The sequence below is a fragment of the Rhyacophila brunnea genome, unplaced genomic scaffold (genome assembly GCF_057557595.1).
Source record: "Rhyacophila brunnea isolate RB1 unplaced genomic scaffold, BYU_Rbru_1.0 scaffold_14, whole genome shotgun sequence".
Classification (NCBI taxonomy): Eukaryota; Metazoa; Arthropoda; class Insecta; order Trichoptera; family Rhyacophilidae; genus Rhyacophila; species Rhyacophila brunnea.
In genome coordinates, this window is record NW_028232796.1 from 37,294,574 (window position 1) to 37,318,292 (window position 23,719).

At 33.5% G+C, this 23,719-nt stretch overlaps 1 protein-coding gene across 1 annotated transcript in view; it reads right to left on the reverse strand.

The window, feature by feature from the left end:
- Positions 1 to 23,719, reverse strand: part of mAChR-A (muscarinic Acetylcholine Receptor, A-type) — a 456,442-nt gene that overhangs the window by 230,711 nt on the left and 202,012 nt on the right. The window contains exon 2 of the mRNA XM_085941813.1: positions 21,787 to 22,590. Within this exon, the coding sequence (XP_085797939.1) occupies positions 21,787 to 22,541 (755 nt within the window). The 5' untranslated portion in view covers positions 22,542 to 22,590. The remainder of the gene's footprint in view (positions 1 to 21,786; positions 22,591 to 23,719) is intronic.

The following is a 23,719-nucleotide window of genomic DNA, read 5'->3' on the forward strand; positions in this document are numbered from 1 at the left end:
CCAACTTAATATCATTAAAAGTCAGTGCCTGATACACCCCTGCTTCCGCTGTCCTTCACCAACATTCAAATCCTCAACCCCCTCTTCATACAGTCCACAAAAGCGTACCTACGTACAAAAATTAAAGTAGACTTCATTTTTAATACTTTTTAAAATAACTTGATTTTTCTAAATAAGACACAATGGGCGCTATTCCTTCCTGCAGACCTATTCTAACATAATATCACTCAACATAAAAAAGAGCTAACTGTGACAAATATATCACATGTATCACGTTACGTATTCTGGCGGTTAATTATGTAAAAAAAGTTAACCGTCTGAACTGTCAAAAGGTGATATCTTTTAATAGCCACTTTCTTCGCCGTACTAACTTTGAGAACGAGACAGAGTATGTCAATTTTACATATTAAAAATTGAGACGCAAGATCCAACTGTTTTTCTGCAATCGCAATGACATGACTAATACAATTGTAGGTTATGTTGATGTCTGACGTGTCAATACAAAATTCTTGTATTCGGCTCATTACCGACTAGATGGTACTGGCTTGGCTTTATCCACTTGTGTTCGGTCTTATCCGCTTGGGTTCGGCCACAAAAATATATCAGAATTTGACCGACATGTCTACCAACCTAAATTTTTGCCGTATTACGAATTAGAGATAGCTAACCATTTAATGTAAAGAAAATCTTCCGTGTTAATTTGGAAGAATGAAAATAACGGAAACGTGCTAAAGTGATAACCGTTAAGAATAGACCTGCCGACCATAAAGCCCATTAAGCCATAAAAATAATCACCCCACTCTCAAGCCTGCTTCAAACTTTGCAATTTTAACACTTTATAATAATATTATCTTCCGTGACTTTATTACTATATATTTATAAATATACAGTTATATTTATTTTTCTCAAAAAATGAAATATTCAACATAGCATTTGCAAAATTTCCCCGTCATACTAAAAAGACAAACAAGAAACAGAAATTTTCGCAGGAAGCTATCAATTTTCCATTTTCATTATCCGCCCAGAGTAGGTAGCGTCATCTCGTTCGCTGAAATATGATTTCTGGGAAAGTCAATAAGGAAATGAAACCGACTGCTGGAAACGTAACTATAACGATACAGTAGCGTGGTAATGATTTGAGAAAATGTAAAGAGGGTTGTATCTGGAAGAACTCAATTCGTCAGCTGAATGCAGAACTGTTCTAACTTACGTTTGATTTTTTTATGAGAGAGTTCTTTGAAACAACGCACTGAAATTATTTATTATCTAGTATTTGTATGGATTTTAGTAGGATTATTGATAAAAATAACTACAAGATATACAACGTTTTTAAATTTTCTGTTGAATCATATAAACTTGACTTGACTAGCTTAAACGATCCAAAAAAAATGTACTTGATAGAAATACTGAATAATGAAATGTCATTTCATATTGATTTCCATAGTAACGCACGTATATTTTATTTAATAATTTAGTTGCTAGGACCCCCTAGCAACCAATAATGGTATCGAAATAACTTTTCATATAAAACAGAATTAACTAAAAATGAATTCAATTCTACTTAAAGATGGCTAAAAATGCATTGGCATCGTGTTCTGATAATATATTCGAAAAGTTTCAAATGTCTAGCTAGTCGGGAAGTTAGTTAAAAATCGATTGCAAGATTTGTACCGGACAAATAAGAAAACGACTTAAGAAAAACGTTGTAAAAATGGTGCATATACTTGCCTAGATACATAATAAATAACTGAAGTAGAATGTTTTAAAAAAAACTCTTCTGCAAAATATTTTAAATGTGAGTTAGAATAGTTCTGCATTCAGTGCTGACGTCATGTATACCATTGTTTTGTGTATATGGCTACCACCCCCGGCAGAAATAAAACTTAATAATGACTATAAAAATTCTAATAAAATAAACTTTTAGAAAAGATCGCGTGTGATAATTACGACTTGGAAATCATCTGCTTCCCACACTAAATAAACACCTGCAGTTATTAAACATTAAGTCACACATAATATGTGTATGTAACTCATACATGTATATAATATCGCTAAGATTAAGGGCAGTGTGATCTATAGTAGTGTTCCCTAAATGTTATTCTGAGGGAACCCCAGGGTTCCTCGAGGTAAAATTAAGGATATTACATGTATTTTTAGCGATTTTTTGTATTTTTAAATAAATCAAATTATTTATTGAGTATCATATTATGAAGAACTGAAAGAGTCCCTTTTGTGGTAGCCAAGTAACATGCAACCCTGCAAAATATTGGATAAATGACCATTTTTCTTAGCCAGGAAACACATTAAAATAATTATAAAATAAGTTTGTGAACGTAAATTTATTATATCACATTAAATTTAAATAGAGCAGCAGCTTTTTTATTATTAGAGTAAACTTGCTACGCCGGTCCCCAGGTGAGATCCCTGTCAGCCCCCCTTTTGTACCCATCCTTATGGGGGTAAGGTCCAAAGTACTCTATAATAGTATCAATTATCTAAATATTATCATTGTTACAAATTTGTATTCGATCACGTAAAAAGTTATTGTTTACAAGGAGCGAAGAGTGGAGGTAGGCTGTTAAGATCCGCCATAAAAAGTGCACATTAAACTGTGTTAGTCATACGTATTTGTTTTTATTGAACTAAAACTACAATTTTACAGATGGTATTGGTTAGTTTTAAAAATTTAATTAAACCCTGCCTAAACCAAACCATAATAATTTTGGTATATTTTGGGCGATAAGACAAAATTGTGCACACCTTTCCATGCATACTAATTATTTATTTTCGTTGGATTAAGAATACGATATATTACACATAATATTGGTTCATTTTTTTTAAATTCATTAACCCCTGCCTGAACCAACCTATAATAGATAAAATATATTATTCTGTCTATAAAATATTCAAAGTTATGTATGATTTAATTGCATAATTTTTGATATTTTATAGATGGACGAATATTTTTTGACTATTATTATGGCTTGGTTTTCGTGGAATTTAATTGAATTTAACACCATCTGTTAATAATTGTTGTCTTATTTTAATGAAAACAAATACGTATGACTGACCAAGTTTAGTGTGCACCATTTATGTCGGATCTTAACAGCCCTCCTCCACCCTTCGCCACTGATGTACATAATATTACATTGTCAGGTAATATAATGTTTAATAATTTATAAATTGAAAGGGATACTTTGTGCTAGTTTACCGACAGTATCAAAGTCATTTGATACGCCCCTGCAAACGTCTATAGTAAATATGCGCTCCTGGCATCGCCGTCTGTTCATATTTCTCAAAGAACATACCAGGCGCCCATGTTAGCAGATGGATATTTAGATACGCTCATCTCCGGTTGTCTTCGCGGAGCCCGATAGAAACGTGAATCGGATGGCTTGCATTGTACGCCTACGTAGTATGTACGTATAGAGTACATATATGTGGCGTGATATCCCTGCGAAATACACTCCCGCTGATCGCATGCTGCTAGCCTGATACTCTGATTAGATTTCCATTTAAATTCATTTACGGCGATTGAAATTTATCTCTCCTCTTCGAATGAAATGTGTCGTGAAGGGGGGGGGGGGTATCGGATGGAATGTAGACAATGCGAATCTGTAGAATGGCTTATTTAATACCTACTAACGATCATTCCACCCTGATACTTTTCTTCTGTATTAGATGTACATACCTAACTAAATCGTTTTCAAAAAGACTTGAAGCGCCCAGTAGTGGACCAAAGGTACCTTATTTTTTTTTACAGGAAGGGCGAAAAACTGTAGTTATACCCCTTTGAAAATGTATATTTAAATATTATATTTTTCTTAATATACTATAACCTTTCCTGAATACTTTATTAACAAAGCTCAATTTGACATCTAAAATATGCTCTCGGCCACTTTTGATACTGGCTATGTAGTTTGGCCGTTTTTGATAATAAGTGATGATCATTTGGCCGAGTTTGAAACTAATTATGCAGATAGCCATATTTGTTTTACCAAAACTTTTTTTTTCATTAAAAACTTGAATAAAACATGGTTTAAAAATAATTTTCAATTATTGAAACATGACAGGTCTTGCAGATGAAAGATGTGTTATGGCGGCCATATTAGATTTGGTATATTTTTAGGCCTGTGATTGGCTCGTCAATCCTTTGGCCGTTTTTGATATTCATGCACATTTTAAAAGTCAATTTAGCATAGGTTCTGACCGTTTTTTGATGTACGAAAATTATAAAAGTGGTAGATATTGATATCTATAAAGATTTTTTTGGCATTAAAAATTAAAAAAACGCTGAAAAGTGCCTTTGGCTTATTAAAAACAATATATTATATTTAATTCTAATGGATTTAAGTTGTGTACTATTCCATTTGAGTCATTTTTTGCGACCCGGGTTTTGCCTTTCGGCATCTTCAGGCACTATGTGCACTCACCAAAAGGCAAATACACACTGACAACGAATAGAGTTAACTCTAACTTATATAATAAATTAATACAATAAAGTTGGTAAAAACTGTAATGTATAAATATTGATAATAATATTTATTCCTAATTCAACGAAAACAAATAAGTAGAATGAAAAAGTGTGCACAATTTTGTTGTATCACCAGAAATAGACCAAAACTATTATTGTTTGGTTTAGGCAGGATTTGATTTATATTTCAAAACTCACCGACACCATCTGTAAATTGTAGACTTAGTTCAATGGAAGCAAATACGTATGACTGACAAAGTTTAATATTATGTACTATTTATGTGCGGATCTTAACAGCTTGCTTTCACCCTTCGCCACTGATATATCCTTATGATAAGATCTATAATGCTCTAATTATGGAGCCGAAATTTCATAATACATTCATTTTTATGCATAAAATATGCCAGCTATCCATAATTTAGTAGAGTTTCATGATCAAAGTAATACGGCTTTGTATCCGGGATACATAAACTCGCAGTATTCAGCAAAATCTGTATTGAAAATTAATTGCAATCGATGCACTCTACCGTTAATCATCAATAATTACAATCCGCCCGCTTCATAATACCCTATTAACCTGGTCCGAAATATACCGAGAGCGCAGCAAAGTGAAGAGGTATATTATTATGTTATGTACGTAGCGAATTTCATCGATCAACTATAATAGAAGCTTTGTGCCGTGAAATTTCCAGCGGACTCTGTAGTCTCTTGTGACAATGGGGCAGTCTATAATCAGCAGTTTGCATTGGACGTCATTTGGTTAAGCCTTCGACAGGTTGAAATGACAAACGGCGTTCCAGCAACAGTAACAGAATAGAATAATATTGTATAGCAGAATTTCTTTGAAAAAAGAACGTTTTATACCCACAATACTAGCCTGAATTTATAGTAACCTGATACAGTTTGTCATTATTTCAATATAAAAATTGAAATTCATTTGAGTCAAATTAAATATCTTCACCTAACTAATAATGTGCACGCTGTGTACCCTTAAATACTAGGAAATTAATATACTCGTAATATGTAATAAAATAAGCGAGGGCTGTGCGGCTGGTCAATGCACTCCCTAGAGATATAGACATTTTTAGCGATGCCTTATGTATTCCGTTTTTTAAATTCTATTTTATGGTTTAATTTGTATTTTTTTTTATTCTTTTACATAAAATAATTTTTGGCTTTGTTTTTTTTTCTACATTGTTTTTTCTCTAGTTGATTTACCAGTACTTTTTATTCTAAATGTCATGTTGTGAACGTCTTGAATTAATAATTTGTTATGTGCTCGATGTGTCTTTTTTTAAATAAATAAAAAATAAATAAATATGTAAACGAAGCCAGAAAAGAGTACAATAATACAGTATTACACCATGATGGCCGCGTGGCTTCAGCGTCGGCTTATATAGCGTCGTGGGTCCCAGGTTCGAATCCTGGGTCTAGCAAGTACAAATATTGTTCAATTTGTGTAGGAGTCAGTGTATGGACCTAGTAGGTTAAGCGAGTGGCTCACATCCATTTCTCGTAAAAACAAAATCTATTAATACAAACCTCTACTCTGTGGAGGGGTGGAGGCCCATATGATCCTATTAGGATCGAACATGGTCAGAAATGATAAATTCTTAGTTGAAAATATTATGTAATTTGGAAAAGTAAGAAAAATCTTATAAAACATATACCTAATGTTGATTTAAATAATTGTAAAGATATTACAAAAATCTAGATTATTTTTACCTACCATAGCATTTTTACAACGTTTTTATAAGGTCGTATCCTTGTTTTTATTCTTGTCCGGTGGTTGTTTATCCAGTACAAATCATGCAATCGATTTTAACTAACTTCCCGACTAGCTAGACATCTGAAACTTTTAGAATATATCAGAACACGATGCCAATGCATTCTTTTAATACTTTTAGCCATCTTTAAGTAGAATTGAATTCATTTTCAGTTAATTCTGTTTTGTATGAAAAGTCATTTCAGAAGAAATCAGTAAAAAGTAAAACACTAATATTGGTTGCTAGAGGTCTGGGGTCCTAGCAACTAAATTATTAATATATACGTGCGTTACTACGGAAATCAAAATGACATTTCAGTATTCTATATTTATTCAGTATTTCTATCAAATACAAATTTTTTTGATCGTTTAAGGTAGTCAAGTCAAGTTTATATGATTCAACAGAAAATTTTAAAACGTTGTATATAAAAAGTTGTTTTTATCTTGTAATTATTTAAATTATGTATCTACGAGTATCTATATAATTTAAAATTATTGAAATACATGCATTATACGTTATACCATACTGTACTGCAATAAGAAACGAAAACAAAATCAATCACCACTGTCAAAAGTTTTGGTGTACGCAAAAAAAACACAAAAATATCGCATCGCTAAACAAACGAGTGAGCGCAACTCTATCGATATTTGAAAACTGTAGGAAATCGAGCTCGTAGTGGTTTTTCAACACTTCCCGTGCTGAAACGCCAGTGAAAACAAATCGACGGTAAATTCTGACTGTTTTAACTACATATTTTTAAGTTATTTTTCAAATATTTATTTAGTATTTTAAATGAACTTTTTTGCAACACGGAAATTAGTATATCACTAGTAAATTTTAACTGTTATTTTTATTTGATATTTAAATACAGAATATTGAAGAATGTAGCATTCAGCATTGATATTACATACATAGAACGCAGTGGCGAAGGGTGGGGTAGGCTGTTAAGATCCGGCATAAATAGTGCACATTAAATTTTGTTAGTCATACGTATTTGTTTTTATTGAACTAAGATTACAATTTACAGACGGTGTTGGTTAGTTTTTAAAAAATCAATTAAACCTTGCCTAAACCAAACCATAATACTTTTGTTGTACTTTGTGCGATACGACAAAATAGCGCACACTTTTTAATACTTATTTGTTTTCGTTTTATTAAAAATACATATTACACATATTGTTGGTTCATTTTTTTTAAATTCATTAAACTCTGCCTAACCAAACTATAATACACACGAAGTATTGTTATATCTATAAAATATCAAAAGTTTTGTATAATTTAATTGCAAAATTTTAGATATTTTATAGATAGACGAGTATTTTGTTGAATATTAGCATAGCATACTTAAACTATTAAGGTTTGGTTAGGCAGAGCTTAATTGAAAAACTAACCAACACGTCCAACATTACCTGTAAATTTTAGTGTTATTTCAATGAAATACGTATGACTGACAAAGTTTAGTGTCCACTATTTATGGCTGATCTTAACAGTCTACCTCCACCCTTTGCCATGGAGAAAAAGTCTCCAAAGCATATCGAGTATAGAAAAAATCTCTGCCTACATATTGTGTTTCGAATACACATATTTCACTTGTCTCTAACAATGATTAAATTACCTAGCAATTCAAATACTAATCTTGCAGATATTACCCAATTACTATTTTATGTGAAGTGCAGTTAATAATGGCAACCCTTTTTTGAATCCATATCAATGTAGTAATAAGGTAAATAACTTAGTTTTAATTATTGCGGATTGTCACTACAGAATGTTATTTATATTCTAAAGGATTTAAATTCAAATTCCATCAAGTACCATCGGTCGATAGTACTCGTATATGCATAATATGATCTTATTAGGATCGGACATGGTCAAACAAAAGTTGTAAGCTTTGTTAAATTTATTGGTATTTTATAATATTATTGTTATTTTTTTTTTTTACACTTATTTGTTTAATTCAGAATTTCCAAGCCCAAAAAAATCCTACTACTGTCATATTAAAATGGGTGGCCAACCTTTTCAGCGGCCGGGCCAGATTTTAGAAATGAGATTTTCTACCGGGCCATACAACAAAATTTCTTTTATTATTTAAAGCAAACAAGAAATATATTGTTTTTTTAAGAAGATATAACAAAAATGAGAATCAAAAATATTCATTTGATTAGAGTTATGCAATACAAAAAAAAAAAAAAAATTTTAGTGAGACGTCTGATTTTGTTTGTCAGAATTAAGTGCATCGATGTTGTTGCTACACGCAAACAGTTTTACAAATGCTCATCAGTGATTCATGTTCTCATTTTCCATCCATCCATTTTAAGGGACTTGGAACATAAATTTTCCTGGTGAATAATGCAATGAAAATTTTGCATCGAAGTATTACCAACTTTGTAGGCCTCATTTTCAATCAATTTTACTAAATCTTCGTGTTTCTCAACCATTACTGGAGTACCATCTGTTGTTACGCCCGATAGGTTGTTGAGTTGTAACGAAAAAATATTCAATGTCGATGTAACAGCTCCTAACAAATCTCGTGAGCAAGTAGTGTCCTTAAGTGGATACAGTCCCGCTAATTCTTCTATTTTGTTAAAATGGACATCAACGCCCCTGATAAAAATCGCCACTTGGGCCGTATCTGTTAAATCTGTGCTTTCATCCAATGCTAGAGCATAAAATATGAACTTGGATGCTCGATTTTGCAAATAATCTTCAATATGTTTTCCAATGTCGTCCACACGTCTAGTAATAGTTTGACGAGACAGGCTTATTTTTGAGAAATCCGTTTTCTTTTCTGGGCACAGAATTTCAACGACACTCTCCAAACATTCCTTAACCATTTCACCATCCATCCAAATATGGTTTAGATTTTTTTTTGCTAGTATCATGGCTACTGCATAACTAGCTTTTATATAGCATGTTGACTCTTGAGCCGCTCTAGTAAATATCCGATGTTGTGCAGAAAGTTTTCTTTTTAATTCATTTACTTGGTCTTGTCGAAATTTCCCCTCGTACTTTCAAGACAGAAACAGAATTATTGCATATCAAACATATTGCCTTTGTTTTAAATTCCACGAAATAATAGTTTATAGTCCATCTGTCGTGAAAACTTCTCAGTTCTTCTGTGACTCTTTTCTTCTTTGATCCAATGTCTTTACTATTTGACGCCATTGTTCTAGCAACTTGTACTCTTATCAATGTGTATTTAAAAGTCGATCGCAAAATCTCACGAGACACAATATGGCGATAACGCACACAATGGAAGCAACCATACGTCCGACGGTGTTGCGTGCTTGCCAGTGTCACAAACTGCCGGTCGCACGACGCATCCCACCCCGCATCACGCATTCACGCTCACGGCTATCCACGAAAGATCGGCGTGCGCGCTTTTTAAAATCAGCGTTGTGATTGTTTGTTAACACGAATATACCATAGAAGGAATTGTCACGATAGTTGAATCAATGTACTGAGATACTTCCATATATGGGATATGATACGAACAACGCACGATGGTATGTTCTTTTGGTGGTTTTATGTACACTTAAAAAAAATGTGTGCATATGCTCCGCGGGCTACAAGTAGACACCCAGCGGGCCACACGTGGCCCGCGGGCCGCGCGTTGGCCACCCGTGTATTAAATTAACCGTTCAAGGTCTTCAGGCATTCAGGCCATATAAATATAACAGGGAATCATAGTTAAAATAATGTATTAAAATATGTACATAATATTATAGAATCTATGTAATTGTAGATATTACGGAAATACGTGACGCAACGGGTATATATTGTATCCTTCAGCAGTTTCTATTCAATGTTGCACGTAAAAAAGCTCCCTACATGTCCGTTTCTGAGTTAGTTTACCGTTAAAAGCTCCTGTCCATTGCAGACAACTTTTCAGGAAGCTCTTTCGTAAATGCATTGCTTGATATATATTATAGGTATTAGGTACACTCACCAGAATATTGGCTGAATTCTACGTGATTTAAAAATTAAATAACAAATATTTATACTGTCAACATACTTATTAACTCTTAAATCATTTACCATTTTCATTCATAACCGAAATTCATATTAATGTGTTATTTTAAGAAACTTTTCATGAGGAATGATTTTTTGTCATTTGTGCCTTGTCTTTGGATCCCGATTTCTAAACGAAACATACATAGAAACAAGATATATGTTTATTGATAAAAGCGGGATTCAAACCAACATGCATTACCTTAAATCAGAGCCTCTAGCTGCTAGCACATCTTCAACACGGAATTCATTTACATTACCTATACTGAAACTTTGAAAAGGTATTATATATTATTATGAAACATGTACCTATACCAATACTGCCAAAGTGATTAAATTATCATAGATTATCCGTAGACAAGACACAACCTGCATATGAATAAATGCAACCTGTACAAGCGGGCATTTTGAGAAAGCCCTAAAGGCTTAAGAGGACTTTGTAGATAGTAATCTATTCGGAGGCTTCGATGACCTGATGGTATAAGGACATACTATACATCAATATCCACTATTGAAGCTCAAATTCGCAGACAAACCATATATTTATATGAAAACAGAAACTCACTTATAAATATAATACAATATAATATATATTATAATACAATATATGGTATGTTTCTGACACAGAACAGATAATAAATGAAATTCCGATAGGCTATACACCAGTCTAGTAAAGTTTGACGCAGGGTTTTAAATATGTGAGTGTCTTACAAAAATGAACCAACCATTCTTGATGTGAAATAATGTGTGTAATACACCAATATTAAATGATTAAATGAGCATCAATGCATAAACCGAGAGCAGTTGTCATTATTCGACGTATAAGGTATTCTTGACACGTGTTTAAATTTATCCCGTATTCTTTCTTACTCGAGATCAGTTGCCTGCTTCTCCTTACCCGTTAAGTATTTCAGCTCCCTGATTTCTGAGGTGTTTCAGTATATTAAATATTAGATGCAAGTGATTTTTTTAAATGATTCGTCAAACGTCAAACCTAAAATTTGGAGAGATTCTGACACCTGATAGATTTTTTTTAACCCCGCTTCCTCCTGCCCCATTAAAAAATCACAAATAAATTTGAGTTGCCGAGTTTTTCTTATAAAGTAATATTTTTATCCCTACGCACTTTGTGAAAAATACTAATTTTTCACGATTTACGTATATTTTATATTTTTTTGAATGGTTTGATCTTTTTCGAGGCACCTTTTTAAATCCTGTGGCAAAACGATTGCGTCATCTGCGCCTAAAAAAATTAATAAACCGCTAATTTTTCGTACAAACAATAGGTACCTACTTATCCTGTTTACTAATCAGCACCCGGATCTCTCCTAATGTTAGTTTTAATTTCGTCGTAATTAGATATGACACAGTTGAATAAATTGGTAAAGTACATTGGCTGGAATCCGTTGATTTTTTTCTAATAGGCCCGTTTCTGATGTGATTCATAATAATTATGTATCATTTACCTGAAATCAACAGTGGGATAAGTGAAAAATACTAGTTTCGAAATAATTGGTCTTTAATGTTTGTTAGATACTAATTAAATCACTTATTATAATATGTTTATTTATTTTTTTCTGTGGTTTATAATAGATGACAATGGTAAGATTTTAATATAATATTATTAACAGTGGGTTATTTCAGTAATTATCCCATTGTCATTTTTGTTACAGGATATTTTTTAGTAAACGGAGCATTGGTATTCTTTTTTTAAATCTCAGTGGTTGATTATGTAGGTATAGCTTTCAGCAATCAATTGGCATACGTATATAATTATTTTCCTTTTGACAGTTTCTCAAACGAGTATTTTCCGACTAACTTTCTTCAATGCATTCTCGCCTTTCATTCTCTTGAAACTCGTAGGTCACTTCTGCTCTTAAAGCATTTTTCCCTGCTCTCACTTGGTATAATTTCTAATCCCGAAATTCTAGAAAATTCGAATTTTTATGCTCCCGTCAATTACATGCATGACCCATTTTGGGTGAAAGCTGTTTCCTCATGTCAGGCTCACTGGACACCAATAGCGAGGACTGTACAGCTGGTCAATGCACTCCCTAGAGATGTAGACATTTTAGCGATGCATTTTAAATTCTATTTTATTGTTTAATTTGTATTTTTTTTAATGATCGTTGTTTTTTATTCTCTACCTTGTTTTTTCTCCAGTGGATTTACTTGTAATTTCTATTCTAAATGTCATGTTGTGAACGTCTTGAATTAATAATTTGTTATATGCTCAATGTGTCTTTTTTTTTTTAATAAATAAATATTTAGCACGTTTTATAATAGACGTTTGCTGGCTTGTCAGTGTTTATAATATGAACGCGTAGAGTGCTGTAGATATCTTCATAACATAAATGCCATTACAGCATCATCTGGTTAAGACGTTTCTAAACGGAAGCAAGTGTCCCGAGCATTGCCGATGCTTCACAGTCAAGATCAGACTTGAATAGACAATAGAGCCACGAGCTCAAAGCGTCTCGCGAACTGAGAACCACCAAGAAGTACTGAGTTTTTAACAGACTCGCACAATATACGAGATGCGATCTGCATGCAGACATTAAATTTGTCGCATTTAACAACTTCATCCGAATTAGGAAAACTAACATAATTGCATTTCTGACTTTTACCACCCATCAGTGCCATTATCTCGTCAAATAAATTAGCAACACGCATGTGCTTTTTTATATGTATATCTGTTAACCGTCTGAGGAATATATTCTGGCAGATCGATATTCATCATCATCATCAGCCTGAATCTATCCACTGCTGGATGAAGACCTCTCCAAGCTGGCTTATCTCGGTCATTGCCACCTACTTCCGCAGAACTATATCATTTCATCGATCGAACGGCTTCTAGGTCTATCTTGCGTACATTTTGTACCTCTTGGATACCACTGGATGACTAAATTTATCCAACTATTGTCCTTTCTTTGAGCTGTATCAGGCCCATTTCCATTTTAGGTTTTAAGCAAACTCTATTATATCGCAAACCCTTGTTTGTTCTCTTATCAGATCGATATTATCTTTATCTAAATAGTAAAAGTTACCTTTTTAATAACGGTCAAAACACACTTGAATACGTGGTGGACTTGGGGAACCTGACCCCTCCAAGCGCTTTGTGCATAAAGCACTGGGCTCTAACTACGGGGCTCCAGTTTTGATTCCCGGTGAGGTCACAATATAATATGTATATGGTCTTCTCAAAACCTGGGTGTTTATGTAATCGTTTCACTTCTATTAATGCACTACTGTCTCACTACAATACTTTTATTGGCCAAAATGGCACGTTATAGTGTTAAAAAGATATATATGTATAGTACCTACATAATAAAAAAATAGGTAATTAATTAATGAACAACTTAAGATACTCGTACCACATGTGCTACCTTTGGTGTAAGCATCCCATTTGCAACAAAAATCGATATATTGTACAACCGAGGTATAAATGTTATAACGCATTATAGTGAATACGTGGGTTATATTATTATGTTAATGGTGTTATATGAGTGGTTCACAAGCATAGTGAACCAAGTCCATTCAGGTTATTTTTGAGTAAGCTAGGTTCAAACGTAATATTTGAGTATTTCTTATTCTGTAAGGGTATGTTGTCCCTTACATAATAACTTAAATGTACTCAAACCAACACTTCAGACGTGCAATCATACCCTTACAGAATTAGAAATACTCAAATATTATGTTTGAACCTAGCTTACTCAAAAATAACCAGAATGGAGAAGGTTCACTATGCTTGTGAAACACTCATATGTGCCTCCCCGACCATGTCCGATCCTAATAAGATCATATGGGCTTCCACAGAGTAGAGGTTTGTATTAACAGATTTTGTTTTTACGAGAAATGGATGTCAGCCACTTGCTCAACTTATTAGGTCCATACCCTGACTCACACACAAATTTAAAAACAATATGTGTACTTGCCAGGCCCAGGATTCGAACCTGGGACCCACGGCGTTATAGTCCAATGCTTAAGCCGCGCGGCCACCGTGCCTACTTAAATTTTAAAAAAGATTGCTTGTCATTTTAGTCATTATATTAATAATTGTTCTAATGTGTTTCCCACCTCAGCGAAGCTATTTTATACACAAGGCGGCTATCGACGGCTATCGATGGTAGTTTATCATATTTATGTATTGAGGTATTATAATTGTTGCAATAAATTAACCGTCTAAACTGTAAAGCTTATCTATCTCGCTCTAAAAGTTAACACAGCCAAGAGAGGGCTGTTAAAATATAGCCACTGCCGCCTTGTGTATAGTATAGACATTCAGGAGGTTAAATGTTTTATATTATTATGCATGTTTTAAAACGTTTTTATGTCAACAATTAAGGTTTTTTTTTAATTCTCAACCTGATGATTGTAATTTTTCTTATAGGAAAATGACGGAAAAAGGCGTTAAACTTTCACTTTCAATTTCAACGTAATTATCACTCTAACATTCCAAAAGAAAATTGACGCCATCAAGAATGAACTCAACGACAGCCGGTTCACTTCAAATAAAATAATTAATTAACGAATTACCCACCCATTCTTTTGAAAAGAATATCCTGATATACTTTTCAATTGTTCCCCTTTATACAAAAGTAATATTATGAATATTTCAAAATTTACACAGAGCCCTGAGCAACGCGAAAGTTTCGGCCGTTTGAAATTAGTCGGGACCTTTTTATCCGTTGGCAAGTAGCTAAAGACAGTGACGGAAACATTTGAATTCAATTATAAAGTTTCAGGTTTGTTTGGAGACGTGTCGTTTCTGAAGGACTCCCCGTGCTGCTAATTGCGTTAGAGAAGAAAACCTGTCCATCTACTATACGAATATCAAACCCTGCACACCGACTATTGCGGATCCTGACAATTACATGTAGGTAATGACAGATTCACAAAGCCATTAAAAACCCAACACAATGCGTATAATACAGTTTTGCTAAGTAAAAAAAACAGTGTTTTTGTTTTTTGTGAAACGAGAACCCAAATTTTAAACTACCTTTTCTCTTATAGTATGTAAAAATATTGGATTGTTTTAACTCTAAATAATATACACTACCATTTTAGAAATCATGGCAAAACAATCTTGCATAATATAGAGAAAAGATAGTTTAAAACAACGATTATCATGTCACTAAAACTAAAAACACTTTCTTTTTATTTAGCAGGACAGAATTCTCGACAGTTGTCAATAATTGAAAAGTACATAATAGGTTTATTCCTGTAAAATGATCGATATGCAAACTAAATATTTATATAATAATGCCATTTGTTCAATTATATGGCTCTGAATTTTAAAAAAATCCAGGGCTCGAAATGGACCGTAGTGCACTGGAGCGCCATTCCGGTTCATAAAATCTCCAAAACTATCACTCCGTTTCATGTAAAAAATATTTTGACCATTTGAGCCAGATAGGCCATAGGTATAACAAAAATCGAACACATTTATTTTTATACAATATACAGTTTAATTAAATAACTGTGTTAATATTTTCGAGAAAATATTGAGCGCTGCGGTTCGTAAAACTGTTCATTTCGAGCGCTGAAAAAATCGTATTTGCATCTCTGTTCTGAATATTATATTTAATTAAAATTTTAAAACATACAATCGTTGTAGATTGTCAGAACGCTTTTGAAGTCAAGTTTTAAAATTAGCTGTGTTATAAAAAGTCTTTTGACTAAAAATTGCTGACGTTTCCTATTTTTGCACAATATTCAAAACTTTGATATTTTTTCTTGGTTTCGCCGCTAGAGGCGCCATGTACCTGCCGTTTCCAAAGTGACAGCTGTCATATTAAGCTACATTTCTAACATCGCATAATATTCTTATTCTTACGTAAATCTCAATAACAATAAATCCGTCTAAATCAAGTAAAATATAACAAAAAAAAACATTTTCTTTTTTACTTGCCAAAGGTTGACCGTAACAGAATTATAGACAATAAAACTCTTACATTGTGTTCCGAAATACACGCCACAAATGTGCAAGACATTCTCGGATAGGTACCATTAAAAATAGTATACTCAGAGAGGCATGCACAATCTAAGATTTCGATCCTAAGGATAAGTCGCCGAAAAGCATGACTTAACTATAGACAATCCTGATTATAGAGTTAAGGAATCCCTAACCATAGACTAATTTTGTTACGAACACGCCCCCTTCTGTATTACCATTTACCACTGACAGCTGCTGTCAAAATAAATTCGCATGTCTATAAAACAGTCCATACACTCAAATTCATTTAACAATGTATCTCAATGTGGATATTGACAGTGTTAATTTGTTTGGCATGTACTTGCAGAATATTATTTTACTTTTATATGCCAGCCCGCAGAAATACAAGATGCCAGGTGATACTGGTGATAGAATGACACTTGACGCTAGTGTTACCATGTTAAAAAAATATCTTGCGGTGCCTGTGGAATCACGTATAATGACTTATAACGGAAATATAAGAGTATTATAATTAGATATTAATATGTATTTATAGTTATTGCATTTATAAAATGCAGTTGTCATATTTTTGTCATCGTTTAACAATTATAAAATAATTTACCTAAGCTATAGGAAAGAGAATTTTTAAATATGGTATTATTTTCAATAGAAATGATCTTAACTAAGGACAATGTTTCTGCATAGTGTTTTCTGCTAAGGAAATTTTAGTTATGACAAATGTTTCTGCATTCCGCTCTAACATGTTTAGCTGTCTCATGTGGATTTATTTTATTAACCTAGCCACTATATATTAATTTCAAAAATCGACTTCCTGGCAGGGGCTCAATTTTTACGAGAAATGGATGTCAGCCACTTGCTCAACCTATTAGGTCCATACCCTGACACCATACTGGGACCCACGACGTGATAGTCCAACGCTTAAGCCGCGCGGCCACCGTGGGTGTTAAAATTTTATTAGTACGGATTAACTCATTTTGCTTTTCCAAAGTCGATATGCAATGTGCAACCAATTTCTTCGTTCATGTACAATTTAACAATTAATATTCATTTTAACATTTTTTTCTCTAGATTTGTATAATTTGACTAGGCGACTCGTGAACCCTCTTGAAAAAACCTGCTGGCCACCGGTTGAGGAGCACTGGACTGTGACTTATTTCAAAAATTGCCCTCCAAAATAGTTTGCAGAGCTCGCGCCTTATGCGCCTTTGGGATAATCTACCACTGGGCGCACAACATGATAAATTGTCTTTAATATAAAATAACAACGTAAATAAATAAGTATAAATCCTAATGGACGTTTTTCCCTCAATTTAAAAATGATAAATGAGATGTAATCTCCTTGTATATACAAATTCCGCAAATTACGATAAGGAAACTTTCGCTGGCAACATTATTACCCCGTGGATTTTTTCCTCCGCGAAAAGTTTTAATAGGGTCTATGTAAATATGAAGGAAAATGAATTTATGATACTTTGTTTACTGGGGTATACGTTTCTCTTAAAGAAACGTTTTTAAGTTTTTATAATACTAAGTTTTACGCAAATAAGCATTAATTTTGGGGAAGTTAAATAATATGTCAAGATATAAGGCAAGAAAGATATGGGAAGAATTTTAAGCAGAAAAAATAAAAAGGTTCTTTCAAAAGAACCTATTAATATAAACGTTTTATAATGGACAAGAAGGGTTAAAAATAGCTAAGTGAGCTGGAGAGTTTATCGAGGCAGTACTACATTCGTCTGTGAGGGATGTTTTAGATGAAATTAGCGAAATAAATATTTTTTTTTACATTTGTTTTGTTTATGACCGCCGGAACGCACTTATAGAGGCCTATTTTCCAACGCCCACAGAACATCTTAAAAGTCAGAACTGTTAAAGTCAGTCACAATGGATCAACATTTTGAAGCTGAATTCGGTTTATTACCAACTTTATGACGGTCAGGCAATTGCAATAATAACCTTGATGTGTAAATTTATTCTAATAACTACTTACTTTTACGTTTATATTAACTATTCATTTATTTAGTCCGGTTTTGCTACTGCATGCCAATTAAGTAAATAATTTTAACAATAATCATATATTAGTCACAATACTCATATACAATAATCATATACATACTCATATACATATACAATAATCATATATAAGAGTAATAATAGGTTAGTTTTACATAACATTGACAGTAGGATATGTATCAACAGGGCTATTCTAACTAGTAAACACCATAAAACGTTTCCGTTAATTTTCTGGATCTGAAATATCACGGATATCACACTTGGGGGCATTCTGTATACAAACTTAATAGTCGCTGTAGAGCTGCTACGTATGCGCAATGCAAATAACATTTTTTTAACATGTCACTTTGACGTTTGTTTAACATAAAAAAGAAATTGAAATTATGTATGCCCTACATCTAGATTAGTTTTTTTTTATATGACGTTTGTAATATACATTCAAAGTCAACGCCTGATAGTTTATATCCCGGGATAATTATTAACTATCGGCAGTGGCGAAGGGTGGAGGTAGGCTGTGGGGATTCGACGTAAATAGTGCACACTAAACCTTGTCAGTCATACTTATTTGTTTTCATTGAATTAAGTAGGTATACAATTTGTAGATGGTGCTGGTTTAAAAAAAAAAATTCAACTAAACCCTGCCTAAACCAAACCACAATAGTTTTGGTATATTTTGGGTGATACGACAAAATTCTGCATACTTTTTTATTCATACTTATTTGTTTTTTTGTTGGATTAAGATTATATATTACACATATTGTTGGTTCATTTTTTTAAATTCATTAAGGTCTTTAGGCAGGGCCAAACAATAGATAAAAAATCTATCCATAAAATATCCAAACTTATGTATGATTTAGTTGCATAATTTTAGATATTTTATAAATATACGAGTATTTTTTGACTATTATCTATAACGGTTTGGTTTTCGCAGGGTTTAATTGAATTTTAAAAACTAACCAACACCATCTGTAAATTGTAGTCTTATTTCAATAAAAAAATACGTATGGCTGACAAAGTTTAAAGTGCACTATTTATGGCGGATCTTAACAGCCCACCTCCACCCTTCGCCACTACCTATCGGATATCTATTAGCTATTTTTTATTGATTTTGAAGTTAAGTGATATGTTAGAATAACCCTGGAGGCTTGAAGTCTAAATGAACACCGCGCATTTTTTTTAAATAGGCCGACACAACCAAGCCAAGTTACCAAGCAAACAGGCTCGACAGTCGACAGAAGCTGCGAGGGCGAAACTTGTAAGAGCCGCGTGAATAATTAATTACACACTGGGCAAGCCACGGTGGGGTAGGCACCCCATCCCCCTGCAATGTTTATGATGTTCTGGTATTTGACACTCAGAGGCGTACCCCGTACCCGAATGAAAAGTTGACTTGGTTAATATTTTAAGTTCGTTTTTTTCCGTTTTCCTTGTGGGCCGGGTTTTAGTATTTGTTTTTGGAAATTTATAAGTGGTGACAAAACTAAAAAGATATGGACTGCTATTCACTTTCAAAATACTTCACACAGTTTTAGGTATATTTTTTATTACTGTAGTAATATTTTGATTTTAGTATGTATAAATCAAATATTTGTACTATGAAAGTAATTTGTAGGAAACATAACAGTTTTATCACTGAGATAAAAATAACATTTGCGTTAAAAGCTATATTTTTATGCAATAAAACACAGTGACAGCCATTGAGTATCATAGTGCATAGTAGGGATTTCAATCTCGGGATCCCGAGCTATTTTCGATACCTATGAATCCCGGGATTGATAAACATAATCCAGGGATTTCGGGATTGATTTTTTTATCAATTTTTATGGAAAATAAAATAAGAGCGAAAATATAACAGAAAAAATACTTTTAATAAAAAAATAACTACATTTGAAATAAACTGAGTTTGAATGAAGTTTGATTTATACCCATGTGTAGGTAGCCGATTTATTTTGTTTTTTCACATGAATTATTAAAAATGAGAAAGATTGGAAGAAAACAATGTTTCGCACTTTTAACAAGGTAATTCCACCATGATATCATACGTTTTACGGCAGTTTCATATTTGGCTGACTTATTAGATTTATGAAGCGGAAAGACCATAAGTACGCCATGATTATTTGCTTTACTATTTTAAATCTCGCTAATCCATTCATTATGTCTTTACTATCAGAAACAGCAATCTCATATTAAATTCACATTATCATGTATAATAAAATATTATTTACTCCATTAAACTTGTGTATTTCCAAGATTGAACGTATACAATATTAACAATAAATGTCTTAAATGGAATAAATTATACTAGATTTATTTTTGACTGATTTTATCAATGTTATTTATAAATATAAAAATTTCATATTAACAATGGAAAAAAATGCCAATCCCGGGATCAGAATTTTGGCTCGGGATTGGGTTCCCTAGTACATAGGTAAGGTACTTGCAGTGATGTAAATCTATGGCACGCGAGATGATTTTGCATGGCACGCGATTGTATTAAATTGAACAGAAAAAATAAGAAATAATAATAATTAAAGTTTTAAAAATAAACTAATATATATTAAGTATTATATATTATTGAGTACATGACCATGCGTATTTTCTTTGGTTTTTAATAATATTTACCAAGCCATAATATATAGACACTTAATCCGTTGTTAATTCTAAATACCTAAATTATTGACTCACTAACTTTTGGCAGCAACCCCACGATTTGTAGTAATAAATTAATTAATAGATAATATAATTAGAATATATTAGATCATGGTCACTCTTTCTATTTAATTTTTAATTATACTACAATATTTAATTATACTCATTTTCAAATTCCAAAATTACATGTATATGAAAAAAATACTTTAATAAGGAAGCAGTCAGAAAATATATACCGTAGACCAGTTATGGCGAACCTATGACATGCGCAAAGATTGGTTGTGATTTTATTTTTAATATAAATTGAAAACGAGCATATTATCTTAAATCCACTGATTAATAATCAGATGTTGGGCATGTACCTACTTTTTAATGAATGATACTCAGGTTGATACACATTTAAAAAAAATACCAACCACTATTTTGACTACCTTTTGGTCAACATATGGACAACTATTTTCATTGATGAATAATTATAATTAAATCGAATGTAAATGTGGCGACTGACTTATACCGTTTCCGTGTACATGAGACAAATTGAGCATTATAACAGTCAGAGCACCGAGCCTAGCCACTCGATGCGAGTGCCGCGTGCTCCACTGGTTGTCGCTTTTGCTAGCAGCGAATGGTACACTATCTACCTCCGACTTGCTTATGTGGCGAATTACATGATGTCAATCACATCCTCTGGGAGTATCCCCGTTTGCAGCTAAAAGGGAAGAACTTCTCAATTCGGTCCGGTGTTACCCTCAGTTGGACTGGTCGATTTTTCGATGTTTGTCAATGATCTTTATTTTATTTTAATTATTTGTGACGCGACTGTTTTTTGAATGAATATAATTAAACTTGACATAGTCACTTATAAAGAAAGTTTCCTACACCAAACTTTATAAATATTTTTTAAATCGAAATTCACTCACCTTGAGTTCGATCTCTTGGACGAATCGTGCTTCTTCCCTCCCTGCAAATTAGGCAAATCCTTTTGCCTCTTCTTGGTCTCTCTCCAAATCCTCCAGTACAAAATACACATCACCGTCACAGGGACATAGAACGCCGCGATGGCTGTCCCGAAAGTAATATAATGATTCGTTTCTATAAACTGGATATAGCACTGATTGTTTGGCACGGTTCTCGTGCCTTCTATATACGGCCAGGCGTAGATCCACGGAGGCCAAAGCAGGAGGCTGATGCCCCAAGCGCTCCCAATCATAATCGCGGCTTTTCCTGTCGTTCTCTTAGCTCTGTAAGTCAGTGGTCTTGTGACGCTGAAGTATCTATCAAAACTGATGATAAGCAGATTTAAAACCGACGCATTCGATGCTAGATAGTCCAACGCTAGCCAAGTGTCACAAATATGTGGTCCAAGCGGCCAGTATCCCATTATCGTTGACACAGTAAACAACGGCATCGAAATCAGACCGATGGCAAAATCGGCGACCGCCAGAGAAAACAGGAAATAATTGCTGATCGTCTGAAGTTGCTTGTCGATCTTGAACGATATCATCACCATGCAGTTGCCGACGACGGTGAAGACTGAGAGAATCGTGGCAACGATTGCGATGATGACCATCTGCGGTATGCTGAAGCGGTTGGAGGTGGCCGTTGGTGTTGCCAGGGTGGTGTTGTAGGCTTCCGAAATCGCCGTTATTAGGGCGGGCTGGGTCACATGGTCCATCCCGGCTATGGATCGCGGTCTACCTCATCACATCTTCACACTGGACTGCCTGCAACAAAAAGAGAAATCACATATTAAAATTAATTAAAATATATTATTGTCATTCATGACCCCCACATCCTGAAACGGGCCCCCAGACTGAAATATTTGTTACCCCCCCTACCTATCGTTATTGTTAAAAGCAATGTGACACTCACTATACAAGCATTTTCCAAATGGTGTCCGCGGTAAAATTATTTAGCGATTTTCGTATTTTTTAAAACATCTACTAATTGAATTATGCCAATTATGGAGTTGTCGAGTATTGACAGACAATATTCAAAAATTGTATCGCATAACCACATATTTGAAAATGTTAATACCTTTGAAGTAAAATAGAGCCGCGTGAGACTTTTTTTTACTATTGGAGCGAATTTTTAAAGTGCGTTTATCTCACTTATGTGGTCGACCCATCACGCCGGGCCCCTCCTAAACCCAGGCCCCCAGATCAGAGCCCTATCAACCCTCCCCTTGTGGGGGCCATGCATATAATACATACTCATATCTTATTGCCTCTGCATATCAGAACAATCTGGTCGTTATCAGCATCTGGAGCATCAATTTTTTATTTTCCCAAGATGCAGAACCAACCTGCCACTGGTAATGCCAATTGGAAGGGCGATAACTATGTTCAACCAAATTGCTTTAGGTGTTGATATATTCCACTTGCGTGAGGCTGAGTTTAGGTGGACGTTATTTTATAAATTCTTAAAATAGGGCATCCTTAGAAAACTCGGTGTACTTCTTTGAACTTCTATGGATGTATTTTCACTGGTTTTGTATATTTTTTTCATTTTTATCGCTTTTATTACTTTTTCTTTTTCTTTACAATAATGTTTCGTGTCATGTTGTGAACGTTTTAAACTTATAATCTCTAATGTCAACAATATGTAATGAAATGAATAAATTGAATAAAAATTAGAGGCGGGCGGTTTTCAATTATTTTGAATCAATTTTTTCCTTGATTACGAATTTAATTTTTGGTTGCTATTTCGGCATCCTTGCACGAACGACGCCATCTTGTTATAATGGCCACAAAAACGATTTTCGCGTTATATTTCATTACACTTTCTCCGCACAGAATTTTTACTCTGAGATTCAATAAATATCGTTAATTTTTTTTTATATTTTTCGTAAGT